This window comes from Sesamum indicum, linkage group LG9, assembly GCF_026168435.1.
Source record: "Sesamum indicum cultivar Baizhima isolate 11 linkage group LG9, ASM2616843v1, whole genome shotgun sequence".
Classification (NCBI taxonomy): domain Eukaryota; kingdom Viridiplantae; phylum Streptophyta; class Magnoliopsida; order Lamiales; family Pedaliaceae; genus Sesamum; species Sesamum indicum.
Window position 1 is genome coordinate 22,857,663 of NC_142665.1, and position 24,228 is coordinate 22,881,890.

Genomic DNA, 24,228 nt, shown 5'->3' on the forward strand with positions numbered 1-24,228 from the left:
TGGCTTAAAACTTCAAAGGCTATGGCCTAGACTATGAGCAGCTCCGAATCTTGTCTCCTTCTTTTGCTTTCTTTGCCTTCAACATAAAAGGAATTCGGCAAACATATCTTGAACAGTTGCAGCCTGCCATCTGCGTGTAGATAGGCAGTTTTCATCGCACAACCACCTGGCACAAGCTTCTCTATGCCATTTGCTTCAACCCCCACGCAACCAATCACCAAAACTTGACCGTTGACGAGATCACCAAGATTTGTCGACCATTTGAGCGCATCGTTTGCCATCCTACCGAGGAATCACGCAATATGTCTTGCGCACACAATCTGTCAATCTACCAAGAAATGCCGCAAAATGGTGTTGATTGTGCGCCGGTTGTCGACCATCTCCCACACATAGGCGCATAGCTCGCCCATGCGCGCACATCCTTGCGCATCTGTCTGAAGACTTCCCACAAAGTACCACACTATCAAGACCCAAGCCTGAAATACCCACAAGACACCAACACTGTCTACCAATCCTCAAAACCTACACGTACACCCGCCACGTAGCTTGCCATGCACCATCATCCAACGGATCCTTGTCATGATCTCCCTCTTTGAGCATTGCCAACTTTGTATGTACCACTTGTTTGGGTATATTAATTCAATAATATTATTTTATCATCGATTTCTACTAAAGTGAACAAGTAATTTCTATTGACAAACGAAATTTATTGTAAAACTTAAGTGTGTGAACTTCACAGTATAGGCTTCTGAACAAAATAAAAGAAACATTCGCTAACGAAATCGAAAACATAAAACCATTACAGCCCATATCCAATCTGTTAACCCATACAGCTCACTGATATTTATGGGCTGCTTGTTTTAAGAGTAATTTCCAATCTGAAACATAGACATTAGTTTGGGCCTGTGTAGCTCAATAAACGACATGTAGTGCTAAGAAAAACCCATAAACCCATCGACTAAAACAATAGATTAAAAACGCCGTTGCCGGGGATCGAACCCGGGTCACCCGCGTGACAGGCGGGAATACTCACCACTATACTACAACGACTTCTTGATATTCCTTTGACAAACTATTCTAACAAAAAATGACAAGTCAAGGCGTATAACTCTGGATACTCGTGTCGGGTTGACCATACTTTTTGAATCAAGATTCTTTTAGTCAAAATAATTAAGTTTATTAATATATAATAAAATAGTATCTCAATCAATTATTAGATGTATACATACATCAATACTTATTTATTTTACTTTATCAAAAAAGTGGGATGCGACTAATCAAACAAAGCTTTTAGGGTTGACACCTACCTCTGCAGTTCAACTATTCATAATTTCTTCAAGTACTCCTAAATTTTACTGCTTATGAATACATATATATATATATAGGAAAAATTCAAGAATCCCATGTGATATTGGGATGCTTAAATTTTTTTTTGAGAAAAATAAAGTATTAATTACATCTCTTGTGAAATAAAAAAAAAATCAAAATTTCCCGGGTAAGAGTGTATGGTATACGCATGTTGACTGAGATTTTGAGTCTAGAAAGTGCATTTTTTTTAATAATTTTGCCTTTCTCTCCAATCTAATATATAATATTATATAATAAATAATATAATTTAATAAATCTTAAATAATATATAAATATTTATTAATAATAAAATAATATTTTTGATATAATTATATAGTTATATTAATATTTTTAATATAATATTTTTTTAATTAAATTAATTAAAAATTAAAATTAAAAAAATAGCAACAACGGCAAACTGCAGAGGGAGGGCACGGCCAGCGCTTTCCTAATCACTGTGCGATGGTGATCATCGTCGCCTATCGCAAGCAAGGGCGACGAACATCTAGGCGACAGGCATCGCGCCCTCTAGGGGTAAAGGAGGTGCGTAGGCGGGTGGGGAAGGGGGAAACGGGAGCAGGTCATGAGGTGGTTTGGGGGGTTTGATTATTTATTTTTTAAAATAATAATTTTATTTTATAAATTATAATAATACATATAATATAATTATATAACATGTCATTCAACTCATTCTTTAAAATCATGTAGGACTAAAATCCCCCAACAAATATCTAATTAGCATATTATGTTATTTTTCGGTCAAAAATCAAAATTTTGACTACTGAAAGACTAAGTTTTATCAATTTTGAAACTTAATGAATTTATAAAAAATGAGCATAATTATCAGACTAAAACTAATATTGAACATATTTAAGGGACTAAAAAAATAATTTTTTCTATATAAAATATTTTTTCCTATATAAAAATTTTAATTTTATATTATATATATTTATATTAGACATAGATATATTTTAATAGACTCTAATTAACCAGGTTGATTAGGAGGGGCATTTTAGTCATTGTCCTTGAAAAATTAGGTCCAAGAAGATCAGTGGACTGTGTGAGTCATTGTTAACAATATAGGTGTGATTTGTGATATATAAATTTTACAGAATTTTTTTTGATATTTTTCCATAACACAAGGAGTCAAAATGAATTTAACTCTTTCTCTCTCTCTTTAGACATAAATAATAATTTAGTTTAATAATTAAAATTGAGGTAAAATAAATAATATGAAGATTGTATGTCTAATCACACTAAATATGTAATTATCGTAATTATTTATTACTTTTATTTATAATGATGTATCGGAGATAGCAATGTAATCATATATGTATTTACCACTTAAAAAAATACATATATATATATATATTTGTCAAATTGAAATCAAACAAGAAATAACTGTAGTAAACTGAGATGATCGCAGATTAATCGATGAGCTAAAATTTGGATATATATTGACATAGTCAAATTTGTATTTATAAGCTTATTCAAATATCCAGAGACAACGAAAACGAATCTACCCGGAAGGAAGCACAAGGAGAAGCAGCAGCAGAAGTTAGTAATAATCAGACAAACGACTAATCTTCAACCAACCATACCATTATTTTCTACTTCCGCGTGCTTTCTTTTTCTACACACACACTAATGTCAAAAGTGTCAATATTCAAGAATTTCAGTCAACTTCGCTCGCTTCTCTTCCTACTTCCTTAATCTTCCCTGGAGTTCTTCTCCCATTACACATCCACACAGCAAAATAGCTCCACAATGGGCAGTCAGATCAGCAGAGGTAACCGAAGCAGCAGTACCCGTCATCCCCGGCCGCCGGAGCCTCCAGCTAGAAGTATCTCAGACCCCACCAGCTCCAATTCCAACGCACAGCCGGCGAACCCATCAAACGCCGATCTGAGCTCATACGAAGCCGCGTGCCACGCCGATCCTGATATCCGGACCTTCGACTCTACTCTACAGGTCCGTACCAGCCGAGCCATCAACTCCATAGCTGTAGGCCTCGAGGTTCGGTCCCTCTCCCTCGACTCCCTCAGCGAAGTTACCGAACTCTTACTTGAAATGAATCAAGAAGTTGTCAAAATCATCCTCCAGAACAAAAGGGACATTTGGAAAAATAAAGAATTATCCGATCTCGTCGATGATTACTTCGAAAACAGCCTTTTAACCTTAGATTTCTGCACTTCACTCGACGCCTGCCTTAAACGCGCCGGCCACATCGAGTCCATTATTAACGTTGCCCTTCGTAAGTTCCAGGAAGAACATTATGCTGTTAGTGAAGAAGGTTCAGTCAAGAATTATACAAGAACTCTGGAGGAATTAAGGAATTTTAGAACGGCGGGGGATCCGTTTACATTGGAGTTCTTTAAGGTTTTTAATTCAGTTTATGCACGGCAGCTTCTGATGTTGGAGAGATTGCAAGCCAAGAAGCGGAAGCTCGATAGGAAGTTGAGGAAATTGAAGGCGTGGAGGAAGGTTTCTAATGTGATATTCGTAGTAGCTTTTACATCAGTTCTGATATGCTCGGTGGTGGCGGCTGCCGTCACTGCTCCACCGGTTGTGACGGCTCTGGCAGCCGCAGCTGCCGTGCCGTTAGGATCGATGGGGAGATGGCTTAACTCGATTTGGAAGAAGTGTGAGAGGGACTTGATGGGTCAAAGGGAGATAATTAGCTCAATGCAAATAGGTAGTTACATTGTTATTAAGGATTTGGATAGCATAAGAGTGCTCGTTGACAAGTTTCAGATTGAGATTGAGGCTTTGTTGGCGAATGCCGATTTTGCAATGAGGGGGGAGGAGGCGGTGGTGATTGCAGTAGAGGAGATTAGAAAGAAGGTGGATAGCTTTATCAAGACTATCCATGATTTGAGTGAGCACGCCAATAAGTGTACTCAAGAAACCAGAATGGCAAGAACATTAATATTGCGGAGGATTATCAATCATCCCAGTGGCTCGAGTCAGGACATTGGTATGTTTTCCTGATGCCTGAACTAGCTTCTGCTGGCTTAGTTTAAAGTATGCAGATTACAGTAAATGTGTAAAGAAATGCTGATTATGTTCATTTTTAAAATGTATCCTTTCCAGAAATGAGAATAGGATTATGTTTTATCTTGTGATAAGTTAAATTACTTCAGTTATAGAAATTAAAGAATGGATCATTGATCATTAAGGTTGTGAATGGGAGTTCTAAATTTAGGTCATTTGATAATGGAGTTTCCTTCAGTTTTACCTAACAGAGTTGTGTGCACACACATTGTAATTAGCCAATGGAAGTATCTTTCCTTGGAGATAAACTGCTTCATGTGTTAACAAGAAACGACATGATAAAGTGGCTGTTTGAGAGTAAGACAGGAACTGGCATGTGTTGCACCTGCCAGAGTGGACACATGTGGTGATTTGTCAATTCTTGCCAACATCTGCATGATGGCATGTTGGGTTCCAACCATCTTTTACTGTTGAGTAAATGATGCTGATCCATCTACATTGGTATGCTGTTGAGAGTTTTATTATAGATTTGTCACAAAGTCGACTTCCTCGTTTTGGGAGAAAAGTTTGCTTTCATTGTTCCCTGCTGTGAACTAATATTAGGGCTGTAATTATGGATGAAATCATTATTGTTACGTCTGCTTCTCAAATCCTTTTGATTGTGGATAACTTTAATGGACAGATAATGAGCAAAGACAGCTCTTTTTGGCTATTTCTGTTGTAGTTTGGGCATATGTTGGTAAAAATTCATCCACCTTTCAGCAGCAATAAAGCTACATATTACACCATTGCCTTGCTCTACCTATTATGACGGTATTGTGTAAGATTAATGTACACAAGCCGTCTCCAAAGACAATCATATTGTTTTCCTACTTATATATATGCTGCATAAAGCTTAGAGTTGGTGGCTAAAAGTTTTGCAAAAACACTATACTGTTGAGATATTTTTTGCGAGAAAAAAATTCTGTTATCTTTTAACAAATTGCGAGAAATTTCATTTTAATAATTGCTAATGATTGAGGATCTATATTTCTAATTTTATAAATGCATCTTCACTGCTAGGAAATTGTCCAATTATATGTACATGTGTTTTGTTGGGATGTCCTATGATGGATTATATGTCTGTCAACTATGTGATTTCAAATAACTCACTACCTCATGACAGATTAGTGAAAGAGACTTCAAGCCGAACATCTTTTGCTCAATCCAAACAAGCAAATAAAGATTAAATCCTTCGTTCCATATACAGAAGCCTTGGGTTGAGATTGCAATAGCATTACTCCAGTCTCCATGTGTTAACTGACAGTCTCTGTATAAGTAACGCAAACATCGAGACGTCTAAAATTTTGAGCCCGTACACAAGTTTTACCTGTGCACAAAGCTTCACTTAGTCGAACCTTGTAATCCTCTTTGTATTTATCTCCTTGTCCTTTGTTTTACTGCATTGTTCCACAAAAACATTGCCAAATTACAGAAATCAATGGATTAAGATGCAGAATGCGATGTAGAAAGCAGATGAGCAAGGATGGCCTCTGATTGTGCCTGTCCTTTTTCTTTCTGCTCTAGAGTTCTGTTCTATATATGATAAGAAGAAATATTAGCATGAAGTCATTGTATTGTTACGGTGATCAAATTGTTTGATGCTAAGGTGTTGTGTTGTAAAAACCATTGTGCTCTAACTTTAACATCATCTTGAGATGATAATGTTGAAGGTACTCTCAGATTTGTCCTGTAAATGTTGGAGCTATTTTGCATAACTTGAAATGCAGTATTTGGATTCCTCCAGAAAAAAAGATGCTAATGATGAGACAGAGTTGATAGTCTCCTACTTGTGCTGTTCAAATTCTGTATTTTCTCTAATCCAAGAGCAGGTTTGATTTAAATTGAAGTAGTAGACTCTCATGGTTAGACCTTCAAATGCCTACAAAGAACATAAGTACCGACGAAAGTCGAATCGAAAGCCTCATTTATGCCGAGAAGAAGGCATGAGATTCATATGATGCATATTTCTCTCAATTTTCAGGTTCAACTCTGAGGAATTTGGAAAAAAAGAAGGGTGGTGTTGGATCACTGTATCTTTAAGTAGTTCAAAAGGGCTGAGAATACACCACTGGAGTGGGAGAGTCTTAGAAATACCCTTAGGATAAACTAACCATGTAAACGTTATGGATGAAACATTAGTCTATTGTCTTAACCCCGTCCAAATATTTCATCTAAAAGTTCCTTCATGATCCGGGTCGAATAATGCGATCTCGGGATTCGATCTCCACTCGAACTGCCAATTCGTCCAAAACCAGATTTTGGGTTCCCTGAGAATAAAAACACGAACTGTGAGCTCGTCGGGCACGTCCCCGACAATGACCCTCCGACGCTCAAGTTAGGTTGGTCGAATGAAATAGGTTCGATCTAGGAGTTCGGTCTCAATTAATGCGTATCAGTTACCTCATTTATGGCGTGTCGTGGTCTATTTATAATACACAGTTGTACGGCAAGTACTGGGTCACGTGGCCTTATCTTGTCGGTGCGCGTTCCGATCGAACGGTGGTCATTGTCCGGGTCTTCGGTCGGTGTACGCGATCCGGGTCGGGTCCAATGCGACCCTCCTGCTACAATACACGCGGATCCTGATCGCGAAATGACTGTAATGCCCTTAATGAGGGGTGTTTCGGTCCTTTTGCAGATGTGATATTTGAGTACTCATCACTTCAGTTTAATGTTTTAGTACTTTAGTGAAACATAAAATTCTGGTCATATAGACTAATTAAGAAACTTTAGAAATTTATTGTTCTTATGTAAGTAATTTTGAACAAATTCCAGGTGTTGTTTACTGCTTAGAGAAACAGCATATAAAATTGTGGCGAATTCTACTGATCTTGGGTGCTGATGATGCAGGATTATCTTCTTTGTCATAAATTTAAATATTTTGAAAGAAAAAAAAAACTTATTATAAAATTTATAAAAAGAAAAAGACTAGATAAAAATTGAGAATAAAGTGTTGGATTCGTTAAAAAATCACTTTTTACTAGAAATTATTTTTTTGAAAAAAGTTAAAATATCCTTTTATCCATTATCTTTATTTTATTTTTCTTTTCTTCTTCTCTTCTCCTTTTTCCGCTTTTTTTTTTTTTCCTTTCCCTCTCATTTTCTTGTGTAATTTGTACTTTGCACCCTGGCAACAGGGTTGATAGGCACTTCGCAATCCTAAAATACAAGAACTGGCAGTTTCCACCCTTGAAATGGATAACTCTTGACAAAATGCACACTTTCTTTTTCCAGGCCAAACCAGTCGCCGGATCAGCGATTTTTTTGTCCAAGAAAAGGTTTTTTCAAAGATAAATCTATTATGGTATGCACCACTCTTTATTGCATGTTCTGCTTCACCGTTCATTGTCATTGTTGCATGTTCTGTTGGTTATGGAGGCTGGAAAAATAGAGTGCTCTACAAAATAGGATTTCTCTCTCGGAAATTTCTAGACGATTAACAAAAATGATTTTGGTTAATTCGGTAAACGTGATCCAAACTCAACATGCTAAGGAGGACATTATGTGTTGGAAGGACGAGGTTTTATCGTGGTACAGTACAGGAGGTTACGAGCTAGCATGGACAGTGTAGTACAGAACCTGAACCTGGGTGTAAAAATGATACAGAGACATGCATGCTAGAAGCCTAGAAGAGATATGGTCATATATCTTGCAACTTTTTGCTTTCTCAGTCTCAGGTGATTCAACTAAATACGTCTAAGGTGTACGGATTTGGCTGGAAAAATAGCCCCCACCCCGACGATTGATTTGGCTGGAAAAAGCAAAAGGGTGCATTCTGCCAAGAATTATCCATTTCAAGGGTGGATTCTGTCATTTTTAGTTTTCCAGGGTGCAAAATGCAAATTACCCCATTTTCTTCTCGTTCCCTTTCTCCCCCCTGTTTCCCCCATTTCCGTCTTTGTCGCTTATCTTCTTCCATCCCAAAATGATCTCAAATATAAGCTAAAAGGCAATTTTTTTTGAGTTTTTGCAAAGCACCCACATCGTCAACACGACGGTGCTCTCTCAGCTGAAATTCAAGAACTTGTTACGCTCTCCCGTTTTCAGTTAGTTTCCGACTACTCCGAATAAATGCTTATTTGATTTTCCGTCTCTTGCAGTTATTTCTCTATGTTTTCTTCCCATAGTTCCCATCAATTCCTCGGAAAGTTCAAACTCAAACCTTTCTTGGGTCTGATTCTCCCCAAGCCTTTTAGCTCTCAGAAAATTACCAAACAGAGGAAGCCCATCAAGCAAATCCCTCAAAAGATTAATAAAACCCTCGCTCGCCAATCGTTGGTCAAGAAACCAAATGTTGAGCCAAAAGTGTACGCGAGGGAAAGAATCACAAAAATATACAACATTCTGAAGTATTCGACGTGGGACTCTGCTCAAGAACAGTTGGAAAGCCTCCCTATCAAATGGGATTCCTACACTGTCAACCAAGTTCTCAAGACCCATCCTCCAATGGAAAAAGCTTGGCTCTTTTTCAACTGGGCATCTGAGAGGAAAAATTTCAAACACGATCAATACACTTACACTACAATGGTGGATATTTTTGGGGAAGCCAGGCGAATTTCATCGATGATGTATGTTTTTGAGCAAATGAAAGATAAAGGGGTCAAGATTGATGTTGTTACTTACACTTCGCTGATGCATTGGATGTCTAATGATGGAGATATTGATGGGGCAATTAAGTTGTGGAAGGAGATGAAGGCAAAGGGTTGCCGCCCAACTGTTGTTTCATACACAGCTTATATGAAGATTTTGTTTGATCACAAGAGAGTGAATGAGGCAACTGATGTGTACAAGGAGATGATTGAAAAAGGCCTGACGCCCAATTGCTACACATACACGGTCCTTATGGATTATCTTGCTTCCTCTGGTGAGTGACTTAATTCATATGGTCATGGACTTTTCAGTTCTTGTTCTGCTTTCTCGGGAAGCACTTGGGTTGTATTGCTCCTTCTTCAGTGACCACCTCACAAATGTCACATGTGTTTTGATCCCAACTATTTTTGGTTTCCACCTTGTTACTTGATTATGTATAATGCAGTAGTCTGTTCTCCTATTGGTTTTGGTGCAATCATACTTAAAGATGGCTCCAATATCATACTTATAGAAATCTTATTTTGTAATTTATAGAGTTGGAATGTAAGCGGAAAGCCAACTTACTATTCATTTGCTGATCCAAATGGTAGCCATGCAACTTCCCATGCCTTATATGAAAGCAATTGCTATAGTCTGATTTACATCATTGCATGAAAATGTCGTTGTTCTAGTTTTATTGCCTAGTAAGATATTCAATTGTATTCTTTTTTGTTGATCTCAGGCAAAGTCAAGGAAGCTTTGGAGATATTTAACAGAATGCAGGAAGCTGGGGTGCAACCTGATAAAGCTACATGCAACATTTTAATTGAAATATTTTGTAGAACCAGTGAAATATGGGCCATATTTGAAATTCTTAAATACATGAAGGAAAATTTCTTTGTCCTCCGTTATTCAATATATCAGAAAGCTCTGGAGACTTTAAAATTGGCTGGGGAAAGTGATATCCTTCTGAGGCAAGTTAATCGCCACTTCTCTGAGGAACACTTCAGCGAGAACACGGATAGATATGATGCAATATCTCCTGACAGTGACTTCAACGTGGAGAACTGCCTTTTTTTGTACTTGATGAATAAGCAGAGTCTTGTTGCTGTTGATGCTTTGCTTGCTGACATGATAAACAAGTGTGTTCCATTGGAAACCATGGTGGTTTCAAGAATTATTGAGGTAAATAGTGTCCGCCACAGACAACGTAGTGCTTTATTGGCATATGAATATAGTGAGAAATTGGGTATAAATATTGACAGAGCTGCATATCTTTCCTTAATAGGCTTATCCATTAGAACAAATTCTTTTCAGAAGGTGGTGGAGATTGTCGAGAAAATGGTGAAGCAAGGTCTTTCTCTTGGCACACACTTAAATTCTCTTCTAATATATAAGCTTGGCTGCAACAGGGAAGCTGCTTCTGCTGCAAAAGTGTTTGATTTATTACCTGATAATGAGAAGAGTACTGCTGAATATACAGCTTTAATAGATGCTTACTTCTCTTCTGGGAATATTGACAAGGGACTTGAAACATTCAAAACTATGAAGAGTGAAGGTGTAAGTGTCGCCTTAGGAACTTATTGTGTTTTAATAGCTGGTCTTGAAAAACATGGTAAAACTCGTGAGCTAGAGTATTACAAAAAGGAAAAGAAGATGCTGCAAACTGAAAGATGTTCTCAAAATGTTCCAATGGAGGAAACAATATGTAATCTTCTATTTGCTGGGGAATTTACTGCTAACAACGCTAGATAGATCGAGATACATATTGATATCCTGGGATTGAGTGTGCTGTCAGATTCTTTTTTCCAACGCTATGCAATAATATGCTATGTAATGCCATAAGAGACAGGCACTGCCTCACCTCATGGTTTGATTGAGCGTTTTTGGCTGAGATGATGTTCTTGATGCTAGTTATTTCTTAAGCACTTGCATCAGCTTACACAGAATGTACAATTTGAGGTGCTAAAGGTTGTGACAGGGGCTCAAGGGCAAATAATTTTCGACCAGGTAATATATTTGTGTTGAGATACATATTGGGCCACGACGATACTTGAACTAAAACCATTGGCGTTAATTTGTTAAGCAACCGAGATATCATCCTGAGCATCTGGAGAATGCCAAATGGAAGGACAAGACTCAAGAGCTAGGGATGTTTTAGTAAGCGCGCTGCTAATGTATGCTGACAATATTCGAGTAATTGTTTCTTATGGCTTGATACATTTTGTAAAATAAGTAGTCATGAGTTGAACTGTAAATCCTGTGCTGTTTTTTCTTGTGGCCACATGGAAGATGGAATTGAGCGCTGGCCGCAGAACTCTCGTTTTCCAAGTCGTATTTTGTTGTTAGCCGTGGATGATAATTACCAATGCTAAAAATCAACTGGTATCAGTATAATTGTGTACAAGTAAATAGGTGCGCATGCCTTACACCAGCGAGAGTATAGTCGCGAAAGGAATCAAGTCACCTTAAGCTCAACTCGTTCGTCATAATAATGTAATTAGCACTTTATTGTTTCAGAGCTTTTCTATATGAATTGAAAATACCAATGCTGTTTCTTCATATTGATGTGACACGATTTTATACTGTGATATTTCCAAATTTAGTTCGTATAAAAAAACATTATTATATGATTGTAAAATCAAAATTTAAAAGCGTGCTTCGAGCTTGACTTAAATAATAACACAAAACTATAAAGTATTCATAAAAATCGTGGTATGGTGAATTATTCAATCAAATTGAGGGTTGATATTCTTGTGTGATTTGACTGGAGACCCTGGAGACTGACGTTTGAGGTGCTTACTGCATACTTTTTGATGAGGGATGAGAAATTATTGGATAGAAAGTCTGAGGGGAATTGGAATGTGGAAACAGCGGACGAGAAACAATTAGTGCGATGATATTGATAGGTATACAGTTAAGGATCATTTCTGAGAATATATGCTTCCTAAATTATGTGCAGAAACGATATAGTAAACTCAGCATTATGCAGCAGTACTCTGAGGTTGTCACTTGCTCAGTACGATGCTTCACTGATTTCCGTGTCTAAGGAACATGCATCAAAATTCAAAATTCCTATCCCTACCCATAAATAATGAACCATTAATCCAAATATTTTTATTCCTAGGATTTATTCCCATCACCACTGGGCTACACTTCTGTGCCTTACTGTAGAATCAATATGAGTTGAAGAGATGAAGAAAACGAAAAGGGTGTTTATCTTGTACAAAATATTACATATACCAACTTATTTGGAGTATTGATTCAATCAACTTACAAATTATTGCAAGGAGAATGCCACCGTCTTAAGTTTACGTTTTCCTCCTCCACTTTGATGCGCAGAACCCCTCAAATGTCTCACCTACTCCATATCTTTTCGGGACTCAAAGTAACATACCTCATTCCCTAGTATTCAATCCAACATAATCAAAAGATCCCTTAATTAAAAATATTACTATTTGATTCGTTACAGTATATAAAATTGATAACAAATTGAAATCCAAAATTCTAAAAAACCTTGTTCAGAATACGAAAATTTCAATTTCGATTCAGTTTCGGTCAATTAAATCAAAATATGAACATCTCTAAAAATTCTTATCTTAATTGAAATTTAACAATGTTACACCAATCACATTATATATATTATTGTATTTATTAATTGTTCTCCTTAACTATTGCATCAGCTATATAATAATTACAACACACTCCTTGATAATAAGTTTGTATTTGTGTTTAATTGAACTTCATCAACTCCCAAACTAATAAATGTTTCAATCAATAAAGTTTGGTACATATTGATTACCTCATCAATTGAAATACTATAGCTAGGGGTTTACATAATAGTTATCAAAGTCTTCATTTTTCTTTCTTTTAGATAAAATTAATTTTTTTTTGAACAAATAATGTGATTGTAAAATATCAACTTCTTACTCATCAATAAAAATTTATTTTAAAATCCAACTACGCTTAGATCAAACAAATTATACATTAATCCAAAACTGAATTATTTTAAAACATAATTATCGAAAACATCAAAATATATTACGTGGCTACAATCCATATGATGTGGTCTTCTGTTACGCTGATGTCATGATACTAATTTCAAAAACCTCAAAACCAATTAAAAACTCTATTATGCTAAAAAAAAAATACTAACAATTAACAAATTATTTAATTATTTTTTAATATAAAATACAAAAAATAGATAATGTGATAATGATAAAGGCAAAGGACGACAGGCTGGACTGGTGTAGGTTCATTACAACACCTTCATCGACTTACGCCGCAAGTTCAGGTACTCAAACACTATCCATTAAGATCAAATGGGTCGGGTCATCGGATATGTATCCGCCCAAATTGCGATGTGGCGACACGTTAGCGTTAACGTTGGAAAACCCGCGGCCTCCATCTTTTCGGTCAAGTTCTTTTTTTTTTTTTGTTTACAAAAAAGAAATATGCAGCCACGTCGTCTTCTCCAAACTTGATCCTCTGCGCTGAGGACTATTTCATTACCTTGACCTCTCCGGTTACCAGCTCCTCCGTAATTAACACGTCTAGCACATAATATATTCGACCAATTGGATTAGTCTTGACGGTGATGACCACTGCGGCCTTAGCCAACCACGTGGGAGCTGATTAAAATAATTCACGCAAAATATTTTTACCTACTCACGATATTTAAGCTGAGATATATTATTATTTACCCGTGGTGTGCGAATATTCCATTTTCTTGGAGGGTGAGTGATCATTTAGGCTCCAGAAATATATCTCATCTCATTTTATCCGATTAAGTCAAATAATATTTGGATATAAAATTATTTTTACAATTTAATACTTTTATTTAAAAAAAAACATATCACTTTGTTCATAATCGTTACATTTTTCTTTTTAACTAACAAGTTTATCTCATTTTATCTCGTTCAGATAAGATGAAAGTAAATTTTAATTCAAATCGAATTTGGTTATATCGAAACTAATTAATATATTAAGTGTGATACATTGATCGTGTAATTTATATTGACTAATTAAATAATAAATATAAATTTTTTATTCAAATCAGATATCAACAAATTAAATCAATTGCAATCTTATTTTTGTGTACTACTAAGTTTAAAATATTAAAAGGAAAATATTGTCTGAATCGGATTATGAAACCCTATTTTCTTTCTCCAACACTGCAGCCTCCCATTTAGGCACTTTATTTATTTATTATTGCCTCAATTTGGGCATGGCTATATATAGAGAGTGGTCACGTAAGAGTTTGCAATTGTTGAATCAATTCAAATGCAATAAGCAAACCTCTCAAAAAAACTCGTAACCAACTCTTTTTTTTCTTTTTTCAGTTCTTCTTTGTTATTTTCCACAATTTTCTCTCAAGAAATCTTGTTCTAGTAATTTTCTTCATCAATGGCGTTCAAGAAAACGTTGGCGCAGCGCCTTTTCGGCATATCAAGAATCAGCAACCGTGCCCTGACTAACTGCCGCGTTTCCTCCCCATGCACCGCCGTGCAATCCAAGGCCTTGAATCATAAGACGACGACGCCAAACCGACTCGCCCCGGATCCCGGAGACGATGGGATTTTCAGGCGATACCTCCACCGATTCTCGGCAGCGACGTCGCCCGGTCTGCGGTTCCTTCCCACGGGAGAGAATCTTTTCGAGAAGCTCCGGGAGATGGACATTGCCCGAGACAGGATCAGGCTTGATGGGCTGAGGCCCGCGGCGCCGGAGGTGACGCTGTCTCTGAAGGATGCGGTGAAGATTCTTAGACTTTCTCAACTTGAAACGGTGAAGTCGAGGCTGAGGCAGATTGAGAAGGACTGCGTTTCTTATCCGGAATTCTTGGAGATTTGTGCTAAAGAATGCTCAAGTGTCGATCAAGCGGAGGCATTGGCCAAAATGCTTGATGAATCCGGGAGTGTGATTGTTCTTGGAAACATCGTGTTTCTCAGGCCTGAACAGGTTGGTTTTTTCGCTTCAATTTTCTGTTCATGTGGATTGATTTAATCTTGAACATGGGCCTGTTTTGATTCCTATAACACTCTTAAGTCTAGACTCCGTTGATTGAGTAATAGGATTAGATCAAAGCTTAGTCCTTTACGTGATTGATATTCTGTTATTAGATTTTCTTTTTGTCCTTTTCCAAATTATGATTTTGGAGACAACCGAAAACTAATGGAGTTTTTTCCTGCACTATGTGTGCTGTGTCTTCCACAGGATCTCTTAAAACGAGATGGTGACTTTTTTTATGGGGTATCGTTTGTCGAGCAGAGGAAGAAAACTCACTAACTAACCTCTTCTTTTATCTATCTCCTTTCAATGAGGGCTGAAGTGAGGAAAATGACAAGGACATCCAACTTTTCTGGAGTACATCAAATTGAACCAATCCCCCTATTTTAATCCTTTGACCAACCTCAATTTTCAAGAGAAAAACTCAATCTTGTCCAGTTTATTTACAAGGGACAAGCCTGAAGATTCTTGCTTTTGCGATTTTGGAAAAACTCTAATCAGTTTTGGTAAACTTGGAGTGGAGATTAGGGGGTACTACCTCAGTATGGGAAAGAAAGACTACACAAGTTTTCAGTTCTGAGTGTCAAGCTGTTCAAATTTGAGCAGTTGTCGTGTTTGTTTCTGTCAAGAAAAGCCAACTGACTTTAATTAAAGACCTCACACTAACAAACTACAGAGAAGTGGAGCCTATATCAATTTACCAAAATGTTGTGTACAATTTTTTTGGATACAGGTGGTGAAAGCCATCCAGGGCCTAATCCCCATCCCCTCACAAACCGGCCCTGAAGATCAGATCAAGGAACTCCAGGAACTGGAGAGACAGAAAGCGGCCATCGACAGAAGAGCAGAATTGAAGGTTCGTCGGGAACTATGGTGTGGGTTAGGCTGTCTGGCTGTCCAAACAGCAGCCTTCATGAGGCTAACATTCTGGGAACTTTCATGGGACGTAATGGAACCTATTTGCTTCTACGTTACATCCTTGTATTTCATGGGCGGATACGCATTCTTCCTACGAACATCGAAAGAACCGTCGTTTGAGGGGTTCTTCCAGAGCCGGTTTAGCGCAAAGCAGAAGCGCCTCATGAAGGCTCAAAACTTCGATGTTGGGAGGTATAACGAGCTGAAGAAATTAGCTTGTTCTGGTCCTCAGTCACCGGGGATTAATTCTATCAGTTTAGCTTCTTCAGGTTTACGGACATACTGAGTGTGATCTTATTAGCGTATGAAGACAATGAGATGACACAAAGTAATTAATTATACATTAGAGACAACATAAGCGAAATTTTGTTTTGGTTCTTTTTGTTTTTTTAACCGTGCGGCTCTTGTAACAATAGTTTGGAGAGGCTTTTCGACTAAAACTCAGATTTCGTATATGAATTAGTGGACTAGTAAATTTTTACTCGGCGTAGCTCTGATTACTCTAACAAATTATACAAAATAAGTATGATACAATTAACTGGCAATCTCTATCACGAGCAAAAGTTGCCAACTTATTTGGATTGTTTTGAAAAGAATCGGATTAGAAAGATTTAGGGACAAATTGATTTTGAAAATTTTCTCATTTCATCTCCTCTCCTCTCGTAGTAATTTTTCTATGAAATAACTACTTTTGAAAAAAACAAACATATCATATTCAGTCACCTACTTAAAAACTACCTCATTTCAACCAAATTCGTTTCATTTTGGGACGAGATGAGATGTAAGCAATTATTTTATGCCGTGGAGGTAAAAGCAATTGAAAATTGTTGGTAGATGGAAGGAAGAGATAAAGGGAATCTCATACATTGTATTCTTTGAGTTTAATATTGTGATTAATTTGAAGGAGAATCGAAGAACATGAAGCAATGACTAATTATTAGGGAAGCAAAAAAAAAAAAGCTAAAAAATTGATGGATAACAGCATCAACCAAGTACACATTAATTCTCTTGCTTAGTACATCTTATTCTTATCAGAAATGTGTGTGATGCGTCAGATTGGAATAATTAGCGTCTGCAAATGAATTATTAAAAAGGACATATCATTATCCAATAATATCATTCCATTATCTTCTTATTGTAAAGTATTATTGTAATTATCTTGATTAAATTTTGAAAATTCGACTTCTTACTTTTTGTGTGACTTAGCGTGGATAAAATAATGATGTTAATTCCAATCAAAATCAGACCGATCAAGACAAATTATATAAACAAATGGGTTTATGTATGTTATGTGATTTTTCACAACTTATAGGTTATAATCACTCACATATTAGATACAATTAATATTTATTGTATGATCGATGGTGAAACGTAACTAAGTCTAATCTGAACACATTTCTTGTTTTTATGAATTAAATATCCCTCATCTACAGACAACTATCAATCACAAATAAAATATAATAATAAATATATTTATATATATATATAATTAATTGAAAGTGACAAATCTGATTTGAACTAAAATTTATAATTAAATAGATATCTCTTTTGACAAATGTATTCCCCACACCACCGACTCATTGCAATTTGTGACATACATTGAAGGGATGGAGCGGCCAGTCATTGTTATATGCATTGAAGAAAGTTGAAGAAGCCACTGTTGTTGTTTGTGAAGAGAGAAATTTAGCAAACTAGTCTTCATTTAGCAGCATTGTATTGTTATAAAATTTCTTTTTTAATAAAAATAAAAAAGAAAATATGATTTTAGTGCCAAAATATTAACCAGTAACTTTAAAGTTATCACTAAAAATATATATTAAGTGACAATAACTTTTATATTGTCACTATATAATTATTCACAAAAATTGTGTACAAAGTTGTCACTAAATAATAATGCAATTAGTAAAATATCTGTAGTGATAATATAATATAGTAACATTATTTGTTGTCACAGGTCGTCACTATACTTGTATTTAGTGATAACTTTGTGCACATTTTATGTTACTAGTTCTTGTCAATAACAACTTGCAATACAATAGTAATTATTAAAATCATGAAATTAACTACTGTGATAGAATAAAATTTATCACTAAATATATATAACTAGTGATAATATTTAAAATTATCATTTAATTTTTTTATCACTAATTTTTTATTTTTTTGTAGTGATATAAATAGCATAAAATTTATCTGTCGTCTGATTCAATCAAATACGTATCAGAATTTTCTAAATTTTTTTGTTAATCGATATGTATGGTGTCCCAACTTTTTTTTTTGTTTCCGTATTGAGATGGTGCATTATAAAAAAAATTATTATTTTGTACATTACAAATGAGTAAAATTTACAAATCTAACTAAATTAACACTACCAATCATGATTACAAAAAGAAAAGTCAATATAGACTTACGTTTTTATCACAATAATCAATTTTGTTATGCTTTTCGGTATGATAAAAAATTTACTGTAATTTCCATCTGTAGTTAATATTTTAATCCATTTTGCTGCACTAAAAAAAAAAAAAGAAGTGAGATTTAGAGCATGTTTCATGATCATTTCAGTGCCTTTTTTTGTAGGAATGATCATTGAAATTACTAAGGAACGGAACCACGCTACTGATGTCACATTTCTTTTGTATTCCATCCAATGGTATGTTCATTAATACAATCGTTCCAATTATTATATTACAAGTTGCGTCTTTATCATCGTGGCAGAAGCGAAACAATAAAATATTGTAACACAATTTAGAATATTTTTTTAATAATTGGAATAGTCTGCCAGTAGTAAATGAGTACTATTCTAAATTTCAGTCCAACAGCCATTGAATATGGGGACGTGAAAAAAAAGCATTTCAAAATGAGGTACAATTTGAGACGGTTTCATTCCTTAGAAATGCTTGTAGTACAATACCCGTTTCTAAGTATGGTATTTGTGGGATGTAGTTTGTGTTCCAAATACATTACAATGGCTAAATTTTAACGGTTATTTTTGGGTTCCAAACTGTGTGCCTGACCCCGCTCCTAATATGTGGTGAAATGATTATATTCTAACGCCTATTTGATGGAGTTTCAAATACCATTTCAAGGCCCGTTCCATTTTTTTTTATACATATGTTGCTTTTATTTTATTTATTCTTACTCTCTCTTGCATTCTTATGCAATTGATAGTAAATTTTATCAATCTCTCTCTAATTTTTGTTGATCTTTGAAGTTGTTTTAATCATGTAACAATTTGAACCCTTTTTGGTTAATTAAAATGCATGCAGTATTTATTAATTGGTTATATTTGTTCTACCTTTGTCAATTAAATACATTTCTATAATAATATATGTATATATATATGTGTAGTACATATTATGTTAAGACAATCGAGGAGATGGATGTATGAGAAGAACTTGCCGAGGAGGGTGGGTTTTACACTGAGTTTGAGGATGGTGTTATTGCATTTCTAGAATAGGCCAAGTCTCAACATGCATATATGGACGGCGAGAAGATTAAGTATTCATGTCGGAAGTGCAAAAATAAAAATTTTAAAACATCGGACGAGGAAAATTTCGACTTGTATATGAAAGAGTTTATGCCGAAATATTATAATTGGACTTCTCATGGAAAGGAAAGGGTGCAAGAGTACTTTGATGTTATCACTGCGCTCTCTATGCATGAGGAGCAAACTATTGCCACCGCCTTGTGTCGGACCTACACATCACTGTCGCCACCACCACCGCCACGCTCGAACATGGAGGATCGGATGATGAGGCTGGAGACGATGATAGTCGACATGATGAACATGATGAAGTCGATACAAACTAGCGCTTCGATTGTCTGCCCGTCACAACCTCCCGTGGACCCTCGTGCCCTGGACGATGAGGAGATGGACCATGCTGACAAGGGGGTTGGGATATAGATTATGTTTGTTTTTTATTTATATTTGTAAACGTACAATTCTTATATTAATATAATATTTTTTATAATTATTTATCTTTTAATGTTAATTGTATTTCATAATTCGATATTTATTTAATTTTAATTAATTATTTCTTGAGGCAGTCAGCTAATCTAAAAGAACTATACAGGCCATGCATTTATGTAATTTTGTAAAGCTTCAATAATTATTATAGACAAATGGCATATTAAAGTGTGAATATAACGGGCAAATACTTTTTCTAATCTCACACAAACATGGGCCGTCTACCCACCTAATACTGGAATAACAATCCCATTCTCGTCCGAATTTGGGTCATGCAATCATGGCCGCATGTTTATGTGTCGTGTTGGGAAGGTACAGCGTAAGGTGGAAGAGGAGAAAAGTAATGAGAAACCCAAAAGAATTAGCCCCAGAATTCATAACCCATCAGCCCTCTCTTTCAACTAATTACAACAATTTGCTCTCACCAAACCCCATTTTCAGATACACAAATACTTTATGTTTTTTTTTTTTTAGAATTAAAAGTACAGCCACTTAGGAGCCCTTGTACTTAATAGGGTGTTTGTATAAATTTATCACTAAATATAAAATAGATTTATAATTATAATTACAATATCAAGAAGTGTAAATTATAATTTTATAAATGATGATTTGTTTTTTGTGAATGCAAGTTGTGAAAATATTCCTTAGTGCAGTTCTAGTGGAGACTCCACATCTTTCCGATTCATCCATCTGCTTAACAAACCGGAGGCCGGTTTGATGATGTGAAGGTTGACGACCACGGCTTATCATCATTAAACATGATAATAATCTGACAACATTTGCAAAAATAAGGCGGTCTGAACTGTGAAGTGATATATGCACTTCTTTTTCTTTATATATATTTCTAAAATTTGACATAATTATAAATATTTTCTCGTTATTTGAAAAATTATAAATACCTCATCTGATTTTAATGTATGTCTAACAATAAGCCAATTCTGTTAGGTCTTCATTCAATTTTCGTGATGAATTGACCAAAATGTCATTTTGAATTATAAATTATAAATTTATATATTTTATAATTTTTCAAAATATTCTATGAACTAATATTTCCTTCTAAATTATTTATTTTACTCACTCTCAATTTTTTTATATTTTTTCAAATATTTTATGTATTTTTTAAAAAAAATCAACAAAGATAAAATAATAATGTCCACTTCACTGTATAGGGGCTACATAATTATTTTCGATTTGAGAAAAATATTTATAATTTTTCAAAATACAAATGAGTATTTATAACTAATTCAAACCTCGGAAGAGAGCGTTATAATTTACCTATATTTCACTTTTTAAATCCTTTGTTGTCGCATTGGGAATCAATTCTTGTCCTGGTCAAAATAATTAAGTGTTTACAATGTTAATCAAATTTATTACAATTACCATATTGATTACTAAACAATTAAAGAAATATCACATGACTGATTCAGTGTTAAAACACAGAAATTCAATTCAGATGCAAAAGTCTTCTAATTGTGTATAATACGCACAGGATGCGGGCACCGAACAGCAAAGCTATTACTTAACACTTAAGTAGTTTCTATTTTGTCATTTTCATGTATTTTCTACACATAATACTGTAGAAAATTCCACAAAAAAAAAAAAAAACGCTTTATCACCTAATTTATAACTTCTCAATCTAAGTCTCGAGTCATTTAGCACCAATACACACACGGTGGCGGTAGGGCAACTATCATCAGACAATCCTGTCTAAAACCACATCCTTCAACTAAGTACAGTTACCGGCATAAAAAAGAAGTCGTGTTCCCGTCCTACCTAACTACATATCAGTATAACTCGTGTTTCCCAGATAGCAATTTCCCCCTCCTAAAACTAGCAACTTTAACTTCCCACACTTTTGTTAATGCAGTCAGACTAATTACCCTCTAAAGCAGTACTGAAGCTGAAAGATTTTTGGGCTCATAGATTATTCAAGTTTACATCCCACATAAACCATATTTCAATATATATATATATATATACTTGTGGTAATCTACTACTAGCCGAAATAGTTTAAAAAAACAAAAAAAAAAAAAGGTTGTAAGAGACCTCAAATATCCTTGTCTTTGACCAGCTCCAGCTTTTTAGCCACAAAGCTGAGTTCATGGCCGGCGCCGCCGATAACACCGACTTTTGTTTTCCGGAGATGTTTTTTCACGTAAAAATTCAAGAACAGGAATAGGATTGCCCCATTCAGAACTGAGTTGAAAATCCACGCTCCAATCCCATTGCATCCGCCCTTGATGAAATGCAACAGGAGCACTCCAAAGTGGCACACCAGATTGCAGCTCAGTAGTAGTATTTGGCAATTCACCACGAATGGGAAACACGCGCTCGGCAATCCGATCGCCGTCCAAAATCGGTAACCATAGACGACGGAGTACACCAGAGTTGTCAGGAGAATCGCCAGCACTTGAAAAGATTGCGAGAATTCCAGCCAGAGGAACGACATGAATATCAAGATCGAGTGGTTGAACAGCTTGAAGAAGGGTAGCTCCCGATACCGGAGAATGGTGATGAATGACCGCAGCGCGTGGAGGAAACGCGAGAGATAGTAAATGTAGGACCAGAAGAAGACGCGGCCGGAGGGGCGAGTCCCCAAGGGGAAGCAGAGCAACCACTGGAAGGTTGTGGTGCGGGAGCGTCGCCACAACCACCGCGTGTCCCGGATCTCGGCGGTGGCGGAGAGTACAGTTCCGGCGAAGATAGTGGCGGAGATGAGGGCCATAGAGAGAGAGTGGACTGCGGGGAGTGGACCCAACGGGAGGGGACGGCGGTGGCGGAAGAGGAGTTGGAGGAGAACGTGGAGGACGACAGCGGCGGAAACATAAAGGGCGATGGAGGAGAAGAGGAATGACCAGGTGGAGCCCCACGACTGGGTGTGGCTCCACCGGAAGCCGACGATGGATGGTTGCTCCGAGAGGTAATACCTCAGGCTGTGGTAGGACGTCATCTGACGGAAGAGGGCGTCTGGTACACCGGAGGTCTTGACTTTGACCGGACGGCAAAGGAAATAGACCCCACACCCACAGTTGTCTCTCAGCCGATGGATGGATTGATTGGTGCTCTGTAATTCACGCGGAGGGGAGGAGAAGGTGGATAGAAATAATCTTAGCCGCAAGAAATTGAGAGGGCGACAACCACTCCACTTGCCCAGACTCCCACTATTTATTTCTTGATTTCTCCTTTTTCCATTTACCAAAATTCTGAGTTGGTAAGCCTGAGAGTGAGTGTGAGATTAGGATTGTGAGTGGAGCGGTGCATAGGTTTTGAAAGAAGGGGGAAATTTGGGTTGGACAGCGAGAGCGAGAGCGAGAGCGAGAGCGAGGGCGAGGGTGAAATAAGAAGAGTTAGGCAAGGGTACGTGGAGGATTGTGATTGGAAGCAAGTGTTTTCGCATTTTCTCTTGTCCTATTTCTTGTCGTGATTTATGTTGTTTCCATCCCTCATATACTTGCGACTCATTGCATCTCCAACTCAAACCCCCTCTCTTTTACAATTGTTTATTATTTTAACTTTAATCCTTTACTCTGTATTTTCAACCCTTTTTTCTTTTTCTTTTCAAAATAACAAAAAACTGGATGCAAATATTTATCTTTTCAATCCAAGGCTTGACGTGAGGTTCACATTACTTAACTAGTTGTTTTTTTAAAATTAAATATGTATTGACCCTCACCCAAGACTTGTACATATTCATGCTTCCAGATCAAGATTTTTTATGAAATTTTCAATCATAAACCAACGATCATACAATAATCGTGGAATTAAAGCAATAAATCTTTTGAAGGGTTGATTGACACTTGAACTCCAGTGTTGATTTGAAGCATCACCATCCCTAGAAAATGAACTAGGAAAATCACTTTTCATTTAAGTTGGGCAGTACATTTAATTATTTTTTCAATATTTAATTTTAAATACTCACAACTTTTATTATCGTTTAACTTATAATTTATCCACACCACATAAACAAACATTATTGCAAACACCCCATTAACAGGGGTTGATCCAACTGAATTATTCATCGTAATTTTCAATAGTAACAATAGAAAAAAATATACAAAATCATCAAAATATTCCTTTTTATAGTAATTATCTGAAGAAGAAGTAATGCGCGGGTATGGACAGATTCAGCATTCCGATCACTAACAGATGCAAATATGTGCACCCCATTGTGGTACAAATACTAGCAGACAAACTGACAAATTATCTTCTTCACAGTGAATAAATTGTGCTATCTACACAAGGACTATGTGATCGGTACCTCCACAAAGCATTATAGAAGAAACTCAGGGGGCAGGTGGGGAGGAGGCGTGCTTTTAAGCTTCTGTCTCACTGCTAATAGGTTAAATATCGTGTTTCGAAAAATAAAATATCGTGCAATATAGTGG

At 36.2% G+C, this 24,228-nt stretch overlaps 4 protein-coding genes and 1 non-coding gene across 9 annotated transcripts; 3 read left to right on the forward strand and 2 right to left on the reverse strand.

Moving 5' to 3' along the window:
- Positions 1 to 978: 978 nt before the first annotated feature.
- TRNAD-GUC (transfer RNA aspartic acid (anticodon GUC)) lies at positions 979 to 1,050 on the reverse strand. The gene has a single exon. It is a non-coding gene; the product is annotated as a tRNA-Asp (tRNA).
- A 1,824-nt stretch (positions 1,051 to 2,874) lies between these two features.
- LOC105177736 (UPF0496 protein 1-like) lies at positions 2,875 to 6,438 on the forward strand. 3 transcript variants are annotated; one of them, XM_088885094.1, is made up of 2 exons: positions 2,875 to 4,324; positions 6,365 to 6,438. In XM_088885094.1, exons 1-2 carry the CDS (start codon positions 3,115 to 3,117, stop codon positions 6,421 to 6,423), a joined length of 1,269 nt encoding a protein of 422 aa, XP_088741220.1. In that variant the 5' UTR covers positions 2,875 to 3,114; the 3' UTR covers positions 6,424 to 6,438. The 3 variants fall into 3 exon arrangements, with proteins under 3 accessions (XP_088741220.1, XP_088741222.1, XP_088741221.1); XM_088885096.1 differs by lacking the exon at positions 6,365 to 6,438 and adding an exon at positions 5,507 to 6,067 and having other exon boundaries at positions 2,877 to 4,324; XM_088885095.1 differs by lacking the exon at positions 6,365 to 6,438 and having other exon boundaries at positions 2,879 to 4,534.
- Positions 6,439 to 7,400: 962 nt separating this feature from the next.
- Positions 7,401 to 11,514, forward strand: EMB3111 (Tetratricopeptide repeat (TPR)-like superfamily protein). Of its 2 annotated transcripts, XM_088885092.1 has the most exons (3): positions 7,401 to 9,247; positions 9,695 to 10,137; positions 10,241 to 10,379. In XM_088885092.1, the coding sequence occupies exons 1-3, from the start codon at positions 8,494 to 8,496 to the stop codon at positions 10,298 to 10,300; spliced, it is 1,257 nt and encodes a 418-aa protein (XP_088741218.1). In that variant the 5' UTR covers positions 7,401 to 8,493; the 3' UTR covers positions 10,301 to 10,379. The 2 variants fall into 2 exon arrangements, with proteins under 2 accessions (XP_088741218.1, XP_011099283.1); XM_011100981.3 differs by having other exon boundaries at positions 9,695 to 11,514.
- Positions 11,515 to 14,175: 2,661 nt separating this feature from the next.
- On the forward strand, positions 14,176 to 16,360 carry LOC105177735 (calcium uniporter protein 3, mitochondrial). Of its 2 annotated transcripts, XM_088884528.1 has the most exons (3): positions 14,176 to 14,913; positions 15,169 to 15,204; positions 15,695 to 16,360. In XM_088884528.1, the coding sequence occupies exons 1-3, from the start codon at positions 14,359 to 14,361 to the stop codon at positions 16,163 to 16,165; spliced, it is 1,062 nt and encodes a 353-aa protein (XP_088740654.1). In that variant the 5' UTR covers positions 14,176 to 14,358; the 3' UTR covers positions 16,166 to 16,360. The 2 variants fall into 2 exon arrangements, with proteins under 2 accessions (XP_088740654.1, XP_011099281.1); XM_011100979.3 differs by lacking the exon at positions 15,169 to 15,204 and having other exon boundaries at positions 14,182 to 14,913.
- A 5,378-nt stretch (positions 16,361 to 21,738) lies between these two features.
- Positions 21,739 to 23,239, reverse strand: LOC105177734 (fatty acid elongase 3-like). Its single transcript, XM_011100978.3, has one exon. It carries the CDS (start codon positions 22,791 to 22,793, stop codon positions 21,891 to 21,893), a length of 903 nt encoding a protein of 300 aa, XP_011099280.1. The 5' UTR covers positions 22,794 to 23,239; the 3' UTR covers positions 21,739 to 21,890.
- Positions 23,240 to 24,228: the final 989 nt, after the last annotated feature.

Bases quoted from the DNA above. Each gene is read 5' to 3' on its own strand.
- LOC105177735 (XM_088884528.1), top strand. From the start codon at position 14,359: ATGGCGTTCAAGAAAACGTTGGCGCAGCGCCTTTTCGGCATATCAAGA. The intron at 14,914-15,168 runs GTTGGTTTTTTC...TGTCTTCCACAG, and splicing joins TGTTTCTCAGGCCTGAACAG to GATCTCTTAAAACGAGATGG. The intron at 15,205-15,694 runs GTATCGTTTGTC...TTTTGGATACAG, and splicing joins ATGGTGACTTTTTTTATGGG to GTGGTGAAAGCCATCCAGGG.
- EMB3111 (XM_011100981.3), top strand. From the start codon at position 8,494: ATGTTTTCTTCCCATAGTTCCCATCAATTCCTCGGAAAGTTCAAACTC. The intron at 9,248-9,694 runs GTGAGTGACTTA...TGTTGATCTCAG, and splicing joins GGATTATCTTGCTTCCTCTG to GCAAAGTCAAGGAAGCTTTG.
- LOC105177734 (XM_011100978.3), bottom strand. From the start codon at position 22,793: ATGACGTCCTACCACAGCCTGAGGTATTACCTCTCGGAGCAACCATCC.
- LOC105177736 (XM_088885094.1), top strand. From the start codon at position 3,115: ATGGGCAGTCAGATCAGCAGAGGTAACCGAAGCAGCAGTACCCGTCAT. The intron at 4,325-6,364 runs GTATGTTTTCCT...CTCAATTTTCAG, and splicing joins TGGCTCGAGTCAGGACATTG to GTTCAACTCTGAGGAATTTG.